Source organism: Camelus dromedarius, chromosome 13 (assembly GCF_036321535.1).
Source record: "Camelus dromedarius isolate mCamDro1 chromosome 13, mCamDro1.pat, whole genome shotgun sequence".
Classification (NCBI taxonomy): domain Eukaryota; kingdom Metazoa; phylum Chordata; class Mammalia; order Artiodactyla; family Camelidae; genus Camelus; species Camelus dromedarius.
The window spans coordinates 53,802,104-53,816,242 of NC_087448.1; the positions used below are offsets into that span (position 1 = coordinate 53,802,104).

The 14,139-nt window shown below is 33.4% G+C and overlaps 1 protein-coding gene across 1 annotated transcript in view; it reads left to right on the forward strand.

The window, feature by feature from the left end:
* Positions 1–9,013, forward strand: part of LRRC63 (leucine rich repeat containing 63) — a 33,030-nt gene extending 24,017 nt beyond the window's left edge. Inside the window, exons 6-9 of the mRNA XM_010980880.3 lie at positions 891–1,027; positions 2,758–2,841; positions 4,447–4,686; positions 8,827–9,013. Of these exons, the coding sequence (XP_010979182.2) occupies positions 891–1,027; positions 2,758–2,841; positions 4,447–4,686; positions 8,827–9,013 (648 nt within the window). The remainder of the gene's footprint in view (positions 1–890; positions 1,028–2,757; positions 2,842–4,446; positions 4,687–8,826) is intronic.
* Positions 9,014–14,139: the final 5,126 nt, after the last annotated feature.

A 14,139-nucleotide genomic window follows, 5' to 3' on the forward strand; every position in this document is an offset into this window, starting at 1 on the left:
AAAACTAGAGTATTTTTAAAAGAAATTAAAGGGGACATACTTCAATGGCAAGAGATCCCATGTTCATAGATCTGAAGACTTAATATTAAGATGGCAATACTCACAACTGATCGATAGATTCATTGATGTCTCTATGAAAATTACAACCTGCCTTTTAAAATGAATTTGGCAGGCTGACCCTGAAGTTCTTATGGAACTGCAAGGGATTCCAAATAGGCAAAACAATCTTCTTGAAAAGGAAAGACAAACTTGGAGTACTTAAATTTTCTGATCGCAAGAATGAGCATGCTCTTCTCCACCAATTTAAAATCTTTTAATGGTACAAAAACATTTAATGTTAAAGAGAGCTAGCATAAGACCTTATTAAGATTCAGTAGAGAGTAAAATATGCTAATCAAGCAACAATCATAGATTTAAAAGGTATGTTCTATTTTTAAAATTTCATATGAAAAATCAGTATATACAAAATTACTGTGATATCAGAGTAAAACATGCTTGTTATGATACCGGACACTCCACTGATCGCTAAGGTTAATTCCACTTATTTTCCTGATTCTGCAGATATCTCCTGCCTCCCTCATTCTTTGCATAATTACTTCTTATGAAACCATGTGCTCAATCAATCAGGATGATTTTCCCATTTAGAAAAGGAACATCCTTGAGTCAGGGGTATGGAATGCAGTAATTGCACTGTCTTACCATAGCTTACATATTAACCCTGGTCAGTTATTTTGAAGGCTTACCGAGGTATTTTTTGAGATAGATGATACAGCCAGTAGTGTTACCATGCTGATTTGACTGCATTAGTTCAAAGGGTTAATAAAATGTAACAAATAGGGATTTGCATACTTCACTATTCTATTCATATGTTTCTCTTTTCTGTTCCTCAGATATTTTGTCTTAGAAATTTACAAATACTGATTCTGAGAAATAATCCTATCAAAGAAATCCCTTCTAACGTTCAACAACTTAAGTTCCTTAGAACTTTCAACATTGCCTTTAATTTGATTACCACTCTTCCACTTGGGTAAGGTTGATAGTCTAATTTCCTAATCTATAAAATAAGCAATTACCTGTATGATATCTAAGATCCTTTAAACTCCAACAGGAATGTTGATACTCAGGTATAAAAGACATGGATTTTTTTTCCCACATATGGATGGTAATTAACTCCTAATGAAAGTTTTGAACCAAAACCTTAACCAAATGCCAAAACAAGATACCTCTTCCAGTTAGATTTTTAACAAATTGAATGCAGCTTAAGGGCAAAAGGTTATAAGCAAAGGGACTCTTAAATAGCTGAGTAACATTTGGCAAAAGATTTTTATAGTAATTAAGGAAGTGCATCAAATTCACTGACAAAGCATTGTTTGTAAGCAACAATCCAAAAAGATCTACATTCATATACTGTAGAACTATTCAGTCATTTTTTATAAAGTATGTGAAAGTTGTATCATTTCTGTGTAAAAATACATATATATACATCACACATTACACATAAAATGTATAAAAAGAAAGAATAAACACTAAGGAGTAAGGATATTATATTATGGGTTTTATTTTTGTTTGACTCATCTATATTTTCCCACAGTAGCATAAATTGTACTGCTTTGATTCCCTCCCTTGATACTAGAATCAGACTTATCTCTAAGGAAAATCTGTTTCCTTTTTACTGGAGGATGGTATTTAAAAACCAAGATCTGGGTGCTGGATGTTCCCATTGCTATTGGGATGATATTGCTTCTAAACACTCTCAGTGGACAGAGAAAGCAATTTATATATGTATACTAATCTGTGTGTACACACATCTATAATTATTTGTGTATACACACACACAATTCTAAGTGTGTGTATATATTAATAATACAATGTGTGTATATATACATGAAATATATACATCTAAACAGGAGTTCATACTGGATAATCTATAATCATAATTACATAATTAGAGTAACCACACTGTCATTTAAACAAAATGTAAAAATTTCTAAAGCAACTAAAACTTGATCATAACTAAAGAGTCAACACTGTTCATTGTTTAGAGAGTAGGCAAATTAGTTTGACCTATTGATTATCATCAAAATTTTAAGGAACTATTTCTCAAAAATACTAGTGTTTCTAAAATACAGCAATGTATTTTTAAGTAAATAACATAGGCTATGTATGTATATCCATGGAAGACTGATAGCATATTAAAGCCAAGAATGAAAAACATAATGGGAATTTTAGGAATAATAATACAATTACATAATAATTATTATGAGAATTAATTTATTACCTCAGGGGAGACTTAAAACAAGCTCTGACATATGTGAAAATGTTCATTTGCAGAGTTTATTCAATGGAAACTCACACAGAGGACACATGCAGTGAGGAATGAGGGTGCTGAATTCTTTGTATTTAAAGACTGTTGTCAGAACTCTAATTTCCTGAGCAAACAGACCTGACCTAATGATATCAACGAAGAAAAAATTTATCTAAATGCTGTTAGGAATTTCTCAGGTGGCTTTTTCTAGATGGGGCTTTATCCACTCCAGATATTTCAAATCAGTCTTAAGGGATAGATGAATAATTTTTAGGAAATTTCACTGTAATTATATCATCTATAATGAAAAGTCTATATGTATAAATTTCAAGATCTCAGAAAAATAGTTTATTTACCTATTTACTCAAGAATTAAACTCTTTATTTATGCCCACCCAGTATGATGATAAGCATATAATCATTTTTACAATTCATTTTCTCTTTCCATTTTAGGTTATTTTACTTGTTTAATCTTGAGAAACTTGATATTTCCTATAATAGCATTGCTTTTATTCCAAATGAAATCCAGAAACTCAGGTATCTTGGAAGTAGTAAGTACCCACAAGACATTATGCCCTTTAAGAGCATATTTGGTGATGACTGTTATGGAGAAAATTGAGTCCTTTCATTTACTTAATAGCCGTAAAACATAATGTGTGAAGCATAAAGTTAACCAACATGTAATTTGAATGGTGTACAGTATTTTTAATACATAACATTTTCTTTAATTATTAAAGGATGACCACCTAATAGGTTGACAAGTTGATTTTACCCATTTATCTGTGTGTGCACCAGGTAGTTCTTATCAGTTTTATTTATTTATTGTGAGGAAATACATAAATATATACAAAATGCTAGTAACACACAGTGCTTTAATGCTTAGCCTCAATTCTTTCTCACGCTAGTTTTTTAAAAGTCTCTGAAGTTGATCTCTGTCCTTCTAGGTCAGTACCATATTATTTTAATTATGACTTCAGAGAAATTTATTTCTAATAACTAGTAGGGAGATTATTTTTCAATATTAGTGTATTAACTATTCTCTTTAGATTATGATCTTTAAGATCATTTAATATAATTCTAAGCCCTTTCTCCCCCCAAAACATAAAGTTATGTTACTACTATGGATGTAGTACTTCCTCTAATTTTCATTTCTAGCTGCCTATTGCCAGTCAGCATAGAGAAACAGAGGACAGAACAGAATAGAGAAAAGCTATTTACTTCTTCACATTAATTTAAATCAAGCTATGTAATCAAATTATTTTAGTTCTGAGTTTTACTATATTTTCTTTGATATTCTAGGAGCATTATTTCATCTTCAGTAAAATAAGATCATCTTATTTCTGCTTTTCTAATATTTGTACCATTACTTAATTTCTCATGTAACAGTCTTTATATTTCAATAGGAGAATTCAGCCTGTTCACATTTGTTATGACTGATATACTTAAGTGACTTCTGTTTTACTTTGTATTTAGTATTTATTTACTTTCTCCTTTTCGTATGGGGGTTTTTGGGGGGTTTTTTTCGGTGATTTTTTTTCAGGATGCTATTTGTTCTCTTTTTTCCTCTCTTGTTAATTTTGGAACTTCACTGAACTTTCCCAGTCTATTACAGGCTATCTTTCCTTCCCCCCAAAACTTACAAACAAACACATTTTTCTATACTATTTTATAAAAGCAAGATGAAAGCTACTTTCCCCAGCATGATGGTCTGTCTCCCCTCACTGCTGCCTTCCGCCAATAGTTGAGAACTTTAGAATACTTGAATTGAAAAAAAAAGTGCTGATGTTTAATTTGCTAGGAAAATAAATTCTTTCTTTGTATCATTAAACTGTACTATATTTTAGGTAGCATAACATTCATTGTTCTTTCTACATTTGTGCTTACTTTTTTCCATAATAATGGCATGTTGCAGAGATCCAAAATATGTGCTTTAACTCTACTATATACAAATCCATTTATTTGCATAATATATTGGTTCGGTTGCTTTTTTCAGTTAATTCTCTTGATTCTAAGGAAATACTTAACACGTATTTTATTATTACTAAGTTTTATACCAGTTTTCAGGAACATTGGGACAGATTTTTACTTGGATATTATAAATTGCATGAATACCTTGTAAGCTATGGTTTCCTTTATTTGCAGATCACTTAAAAAACTGATTGTTGATGGGAATGAACTGACTACTTTTCCACCTGGAATTTTGAAGCTGACCCTGAGAAAAATCCTATTTGAGAATAATTTCACTCATCCTACTCTTTGGAAAGAGAATTCTGTGAATAGTCCACAGCGCCTTACTCAACTTACTTCTTTGTTCTTTTTAAAGAATAATCTACTTATGTATTATACTGAGATTCCGGAGAAAATTCAAAAGTTACTAAAATGGTGAGCAAATTCTTAAGCCCTTTTAACCAAAACATACTGTTTTAAAGCATTTAAAATATTCTTTATTACAGGGCCAGATGATAGATTTACTGTACACACATACCCCACACCACACACAACACTCCTGCAGTTTTTCAGATTGCTCCTTCTGGCTCTTTAGGCATAATAAAAAGTCTATGAAGAGTAGCACAAAGTAAGTTTGAGAAGGAAGATTGGGAACAGCTGCTGGAGACCACTGAATGCACTGGGGTTTCTTCTTTAGGCCCTGGGAGCCATTTTATGTAACATAGAGCCAATCAGTACCCACCCCCCCTTTTTTTTAAATCTATCATCCTGGAGCCCTGTGTCTTTGTGCCCTAATCTGGAAAAGTTGATGTCTAGATCTGGCCCACAACTGTTAGCCCAGGACTTCCCTTCACTATTATCTTGGAATTTCCTTTACTGTAGTCACACTGGATACCTTGTTCTTCATTTACCTCCTTATTTTGGTGAAGCCTTCCCTCCAGTGTCTCCCTGCAAAATTTAAAGACTATCCATGTTTGAATATGTCTTTATTCTGCACACAGACTCAACTGATAATTTGACTGGGTATAAAAACTCTGGGTTCAATAATTTTCTTCAGGATCTTGGAGACATTGCTTCATTATCTTCTACTTTTCTATTTTGTATTTGAGGTCTACAGCTTTCTTATGCCTTATCCTCCATATATAACCTATGTGTTTTGGGGGGAAGCTTTTCAAATCTTTTTTTCTAGTTGTTTTAAGTTTTCACAATGATGTGCCTTTGTGAGATTTTTTTTTTTAATTCAATGTTGGGCACATGGTGTATCCTTTCAATCTGGAAACGCATGCATTTCAATTCTGAGAAATTTTCTTTTACTATTACTTTGAAAATTCTGTCTTTGATTTGTTTGTGTTTTCTCTTCTGAGACTATAATAGCAAATACTGGACCTTCTGAATTTTCCCTTTTTCTTCTGAAGGGTACCAGAATATGCCTCCCAAAATATGCCTCTTTGACATGGGGATTATTTTCAGTTTAAGGCAACTGACATCTAGCAGATGCAGGAAAAGCTCTTTACCTCCCCTTAACTACCTAAAAATAGAATATAAATTTCTCCTTCTGTAAAGGAAATTTCCATTTGTAAAAGTATCTCTACATGAGGAAGAGAACTACTTCAGGAGACAACTCTTATCACCTGAGAGACTCCTATCTGCAAAACAAGACAACCCTTATTTACCATATATTTCCACCCTTTGCCTTCTCATAACTGGGCTTCTCAGCCCAGAAGCCCAAATTCTCTTTTCCTTTGTTTAGCCTAAGATGGTATATAAGCCTCAACCATTTGGCTTCCTCCTTGAGTCTCATTTCCTTGTGAGGGTCCTATGTGTGTGTACATAATTAAGCTGTTTTTCCTCTTGTTAATCTGTTTGACAAGTTTAAACTGACAAGTTTAATATCCAGGGCCCGCCCCAGTCAATGAACCTAAGATAGGTAGAGGAAAAAGATATTTTTTCTTCCTTACAATTCTCAGCCGGAGGGGGCTTGTTTCAAAAGCCTCAATTAGTTTTTTGTATTTTTCTTTAACAAAAATGTATGTATTTAAATTGTACAATATGATTTGATATACATATGCATTGTGAAATGATTACAAAGATAAAATGAACACATCCATCGCCTCACATAATTAACTCTTGTTTTGTGTGGTGAGAACACTTTCAGATTTACTTTCAGCAAATTTCAAGTATATAATACCAAGTTATTAACTACAGTCACCACATTGTACACTAGATCCTCAAAACCTATTCATCTTATAACTGAAAGTTTGTACCCTTTGACCTACATATCACCATTTCCTTCTCCCCTCAGCCCCTGGCAACCATCGTTCTACTGTTTCTGAGATTGGCTTCTGAAGCTTAGATTTGACTTGTAGCTCAGCCTGCTTCAGTTATGGCACGTACTGTAACCAGACGATTTCCTTTACAGAGTATTCATTTACTAATTCAGCATACTCTGCTTTTCTATTATGAAATATATATGTAATCATATTAATATACAAAAAATATAGTTAAAATTGAACATCTCATAGCTTTGTCAAATCTTATCATTTTGTTATATTTCCTTCAAATCTTTATTTTTTGAAGTAAAACATTATGAATACAGTTAAAGCCTCCTTTGACCTTTTTCTAGGCTCATTTGCTTCCTCCCCAGAGGTAACCACTCTCCTTAACTGGTATTAACCCACCATGTTTTACTTTCACTGCATCTGTATGTTATAAACAAGCTTGTGGTAGAAGAAAAAAATATTTGGTCTTTGCCCCTAGTTCCTGGCACAGAGCTCCTAAGACCCTTGTAATTTCCTGAGTAACAGGAGTGTTGTTTCAATAGTAGATGAGTTTATGCAAATAAAGTGACTTTGTTGGGTGGGAAGGCAGTTATGTAGCCTCTGGATCTGGGCTAGCAGCCAGAAAGACCAATTTTGATTGGAAGGTTGGAACTCTCAGTTCCACCCTCTTCAACTCCTAGGAGAGAAGTGCTGGAGATTAATGGCCAGTCATTTAACTTCTCATGCCTATGTACTAAAACCCCCTAAATAATGGGGTTCAGGGAGCTTCCAAGTTGGTGAACACACTCCAGGCCTGCAGGGTGGTGCACTCTAACTCCACAGGGACAGAAGCTCCTGTTCCAGATCCTTTCAGACCTCGCTTCTCCTGACTGTCCACTTGCATCCTTTATTATAAACTGTAATAGTAACTACAGCATTTTTCTGAGTTCGGTGAGTTGTTCCAGCAAATTATCAAACCTGGGGGTGGGGAGTGGATACCCCCAATTTGCAACCAAGTCAGACAGAAGTGTGGGTAACCTGGGAACCCAATATTTGAAACTGCATCTTAAGTGAGAGCAATCTTGTGGGACTGAGCACTTATGTCTGTGGAGTCTGATCCTTAACTCCAGGTAGTTAATGTCAGAACTGAACTAAATATTAGGAACACCCAGCTGGTGTCTGCAGAGAGTTGGAGAACTGGCTGGTGTCAGAAAAAAACCTCCAACAAATATGTAGTATTATTTTTCGTGTTTTAAGCTTTACATAAATATCACAAAGTATGTCCTTCTGCAACTTGTTTTACACTTTCAGCCTTTTGCTTTTTCTCTTCTGATATCTCCACATTGACTTATATTGCTCTAGTCCATTTTCTCCAGTATGATTTTCTTTGGAATGAATATCTCATAATCTATTTATCCTTTCTCTTGCTGGTGGACATTTGAATTGTTTCCAATTTCACTACTACCAAGAAGTCTGCCATACCATTTTAAAGTCTATGTCTTTATACAAATATGCCAGTGTTTCTAAGTCATTGAGTATGTGCATCTTCAACAAGAAGAAATTGCCAAATTGCTCTCTAAAGTCATTACACCAATTTATACCTCACCAAGAAAGTATGAGGGTCCCTGATGATTCTCATCCTCACCAAACTTTGTACAGTCATATTTTCACACTTTGCCCATGTGATGATTTATGAAATGGTATTTCTTTGCTATTTTGTTTTGTATTCCCTTATTACTAGTGAAATTGAGAAGCTTTTCTTCTCAGTATTCTCTGGACATTTAAGTTTCCTCTCCTCTGTCTAGTCTGTTCATGTGCTAATGTTAATGTACTAATGGGCTGATGTCTTTTTTTAAAACTGATTTGTGAGCATTTAATATATATATGGACACTAGTCCTACACTAGGTTACAATAGTCCTTTTATTTCTAAAATGATATATTTGTTTTGAGTTATAAAAATACATATTTATTATAGAAAATTTGGAAAATATAGAAAAACATTTTATGAAGAAGTTTAAAATTCTCTGTGATCACACAGGATAATAGGTCCAAGGATAATTACTGTTTCCTATTTGGGATTTGTCCTTAGAGTGTTTTCTTACTATGGATCTATTTGTTTGTTTGTTTTAGAAACTAAGATTTTTTTAATACACACATTTATTTTTTAGCATTTAATTTTTCACTTGTGGATGTCTTCGCTCCTCAGATGGTAAGAGCAATGATTATAAAGGCCATATTTTGTGCTACTTTGAGTCTTTTGCTTAGCATCAAGCAAAATGTCTTTCCTTTAGTAGTTCTGATGTTCCTTCATTGCAGCACGACCAGATGTGAATGGTGCCGTGGTCCAAAGTTTGGTGAAGGTTTTTGCATCATCCGATCCTGTAATATTTTTGGAGCAACACAGCTTCCTGTTCTATATCATGTCTGTTCCTCCTCCTGCTATAGAAAAGTAAAGGAAAGTAGTGTTGCTTCAGCTAGTGTTTCTGGTAAAGAACATCTCTAAATCCCAAGTCGATGAATTATACAACGATTTATGAGTCCCACTTTAAAAGCCATTAAAGTTTCCGTACATAATCTTTCATTTCTTTGAGAATACAGGTTCTGTGAAGACATGTTTTCTTGTGTGAATCCTCTTTGTAATCCTTATGAAAGTTTGTGATAGCAAATTTTTGCAGAATACTTACCTAAGAAGGATTAGCAAAACTCTTTGGATTTAAAAGAAGGGCTAGAAAATTTCTTTCAGAGAATGTTTACTATAAAAAGAAAAATGCAAAAGAATTTATCTTACAGTTGGCCTTTTTGCCATCCATTCTAAGTTATAAGACAGTATTTCAAAGTCATCAGTGGGGATTGCGCCTCATATGGATTTAAAGTCATGTACCCAAGTTCTCAACTTTTGTGCATTTCTGTGGAAATCTCTCCAGTGCCGACCATCTCAATTGTGGATTGCTTTGGGGAATAAAAGATGAATTCCAGTACTATATTTAGTTGTTTGAATTCATTACCCAGGCTCTTAGGAAATTGGTACAATCTCTGTTATCTTGCTGGTCATCTCACAAAGCCTGATTCCACAGGCTACTGCCAGCATTCAAAAGGCTTTCAGTGATAGGCTGTCAAGAAAATGAAGTAAAACTTAGAAAATTATGTTAACAAAGCAACACATGCACACAGTAGAACTTGAAGCTTTAAGAATTAGTGTTTGGTAAGAAGAAGGTAAAAGAACATATAACAAACAATTTTAGAAAAGGCAGACACAGAATTGCTTCATATATGGCATATCTTTATGTGCAGCTAACAAATCTAAAATGTCATTGCTAATGAAACTTGATGAAATGAAGTAATTTAAATTTATATAACTATTTTATCATTCAAAAACATCAGAAAATACATGTCAGGTTTTTGTATATCATGTAGTAATATCATTTAAATAAAAAAGAAAATAAACCAGGCAAATTAATTTTCCTGACTAATGATTTCAATAAATTGGAATGCTTGTATTCTTCTTGAAAAGTAATTCAATTTTAAGCAGAACTAGGAAAACCTTGCCCAAGAAGTATACGAGGTATTCTCTAGCAAACGAATAAAATTTTTTATATAGAAGTAACTATCATATCACACGTGTAATCCAGAAGGAGATATTTATATCATGATAACAAATAAATTCATTAAAATGTAATATACCCATAGTTACAAAACAAGATAAAAAATAAGACCAAATCCTAGTGGCATATAGCCTATTAATGCTTATACTTGTCCCTGAAATATTTCTTGGGGAAAGAAGTGTATTTATTTTTTAATTAAAAAATGTTGGTTTTTGGCTTGAATATCTGGGTGGTGTCACGTTGCAATAGGAATAAACAAGAAAAGTGTCATGGGAAATTACAACAGCTTAGAGACATTGCACAGAAACATTTACCTAGGCATTTTGATAAAAATGAAATATACTTAGAGCTCAATCTCATTATTTCTTCATGGTTAGTATAAACCTTGAATGTAAGTGATCTCTTATAGACTTTTAAAAAAATAAAGTGTTTTTTAAATATAAAAGTAAGACACATTTATTACAGAAATATTTGAAACAGAACTAAACCTAAGAAGAAAACAAAATTCCTCTTGTAATGTCACCACCCAATGAACAAGAGCTAATCATTTTGACGTGTATATGTATATATGTGCACACTATGTAATGTATTATTCTTATTTAAAAAATGGGTTATGTGTCTGTCTCACACCACACACAACAATTTTCAGATTCCTAAAGGTCAAAACTGAAAATATAAAGAGATATATCATGTCTTACCAAAAAATCAGAATGCAAAGGACCTTTTTAAGCAGGAAATGAAACCCAAGGGAAAAGATAAACAGATTCACTATGTAAATTTTTTTTTTTTAATTCTTGTACAGCCAAAGCCACCATAAATGAAGTCAAAAGACAAGCAACACACTGGGGAAAACATCTATAATACACATGACCACCAGAGAGCTACTCTACTAACTAATCTCGATCGTAAATGACAGAAACCCACTAGGACCAGTTGAAGAAACAAAAGGAAATGTAGTCCTTTTGTGCATGTGTCTTCAGGCACAGCCAAATTTGTGTCATTCTGAGCTCAAACTGTGTCATCAAGGCATTGTCTGTCTGTCTGTCTATCATCTATCTTTTAGTAACACTTTTCTCTAAGTTTGGCTCTTCCTTGAGTAGCAAGGATGACCACTGATGATGACTCCAGGTTTATGTACTGGAAAGTCAGGAACCTCTGAGAGAAGTTCAATATCGATCCCAACTATTACTGTAAAACATATTAGGGATGATTTTGGCTTAAACTGGGTCTCACATGTCCATATGTGAACAAATCATTGTAGCTACACGAATGAATACTCTGACTGGTTGAGTCACATGCTCATATATGTAACTAGGAAAGGGGAAATTAGCCCATCCACAAAGAAATGAAATAGGTTCTTTACAAGGAAGAGTTCTGAAACTGAAAACTGGGGGAAGGAGAAATGTTTTTGGCAGCTAAAAAAATCTAGAACTATCAGAGACCTCTAAACTTCCTAATATCCAATAAGCTGTTATAAATAATAACATCAAAAAGATGAACTAAGTATTTCAATAGCCATAACAATCAAAATTAAACATATGTATTTTTCATCCTGAGACGTTATTGCTCAAAAATACTTGCACGTGTGCAAAAATATATCCAAAGATATGTATTGCAATGACACTTACAACAGTGAAAAATCTGAAACATTCTAAGTTTTCATCAGTGGAGAATTGGTTATATACGGTCAGTCCAACAAGGTAATATCATCCAGCCATTTAAAAAATTAGATATCTGTTTTCCCTAACATGGAAAGATATCTACCACATATTTTTAGAGAAATATTTACCAGATATTATAATCACATTACTCAAAATTTTAAAAGTACAAAAGAGTTCTTAAAATGTCTTTAACCCCAGTGCTCTGTCAGTTCATTTCCCTTCTCAGAGGCAATCAACAATATCAAGTCTTTTATATTTTTTCAGGATATTTTATGCAGATGTAAGCTAATGTTTCCTACTATTGATATAGTATTAACATAATACATACTTCTTTCCGTGCCTTCTCATTTAATATTATGTCACAGATGCAGTTTCACACCAGTACGTTACTAGCTTATATTATTTTTTATGATTATATATTATTCCATTGAGCAATGTATATAGTTTATTTTACCAGGTCACTACTAATGGACTTTCAATTTTTTGTAACCTCTTTCTATGAAAAAAAAAAAAAAAAGCTGCAATGAATAACCTTGTCATTTGCACATGCTTAGATATAGCTGTGGAATAAATTCTTAGAAGTTATCTTGCTGGTTCAAAAGGCGTGTGTGTTTATATTTAATAGGGAGTTGGGGGAAAATATAACATATTTATTTTATTTACTTTTAAATAGGTAATAATAATAGTTCAAAAAAGATTTAGGTAAGAGTGAAAAGTAAGTCTGCCTCATATGAATTTCCTTCAGATGCCAGTTTTCGGAGGCAAACATTGCCAGCAACTCTAGAGAAATTCTAAGTACATATAAGCGTGCAGCTGTATATGGAAGAATCTCCCTTATCCAGTAGGTTTTTAAAAAAGATCTTTTGCATTATATTCTATAGTAGCATCATAAGCTTCATTCGTAAGCTTCTTGGAAATGAAGATTCTCAGATCCACCCAAACCTACTAGATCAGAATCTCTGGGGATGGTACCCAGGAATCTTCATAACTACTAGCTCTCCAGGTAATTCTAATGCTCACTGAAGCTGGGGATCACCATCTCCAAAGGCCAGAAGGCTCATACCCAGATGCTGGTTAAATAAGAGATGCAGGTTTTGGTGTAAAATACTTAATTGTCTACTCATCCAGTCTCAGCCATTAAGATTCCATCTATAAAATTCACCCCAGGAATGCAGAACTGGCTTAATGTTCAAAAATCAATCAATGTAAGTCACTGGGCATCCACCGTAATTTCCAGAACCGCAAGAGCACCAGAGGTGGGAGAACGGAGATGGGCGACTGCTTCTGTTTCTAGTTCTTCATTATCTTTGTCCAAAACTGCTCAGTAAGTAGATTCTTTTTTTCCTCTTTCCTTTCCTTGCATTCATTTCTTCTCTTTTCATCTTCCCTCTTCCTTTCCTTGCTTTCTATGGCCCTTTATCTTTTCCTGTCTCTCATTCCTGACACAGAGAGTGCTCAATTTAAACCTGAAGGGGGACTAGGGATAAGTGAGATAACCCGTCTGTAAAGTACTCAAAATAATCCCAAAGCTGTCCTGTAATAGTGAGTGTGACTGCGCATGCATCTGTATACACAGAGACAAAGGTATGGATGAGAAAACATGGATTCATGGTACCTCTGGGAAATGGAATCTCACGGCTGGGAAGAGGGGCTTTTGCTTTCTACCAGATTCTACTTCTGATTGCTTGAATTTAAATATAATTATGTATTATTTTTGTAAACATAAAAATTGTTTTAATTTTTAATGGAATCATGTAATGGTGATGTTTTGTTTCTTTCTCCCCTCAATCATACATCACATTTTTCAATGTTATTATATCCAATATTGATATGTCATCATGGAAGAGCCCTAACTTACTTATCTAAAATTCTCTTGTTAAATAAATTCTCCTCAGTTTTTATTAATTATAAACAATTTAAGGAAAATTTATAAAAATAAATCTCTGCCAAAATTTATCCTTGTTTTTTATTTTAATATAAATTTCTGATATTAAGATTGCAAACACTGTATACAAGTTTAAGTCTTTTTATTCTTAGGATGAAAGTTTACCTTTTCCCCAAACCCACAATATCACTGATTTTAGTTAATAAACTAGTATATTCATTTGCCAATTAGAGAGACAGGAAGTAGACATGATTCATTTACTTTCTTTCATTACTAATAAAGTTGATTTATATTGAGAACAGTAACCCTCTGTCCTGTAGGATGAAATTTCCTTTTTTTTTTTTTTTTTAGTTTACTGCCTGCCTTTTATTCTTACCTGAAGTGAGGTTTGGTTTGGTTTTACCAGGGATGAGAGGGCTGGGAAAATGGAGCAATGTTGGTCAAAACCAATTTATTCCTTTATGTTTTTGTTTTTTATTGC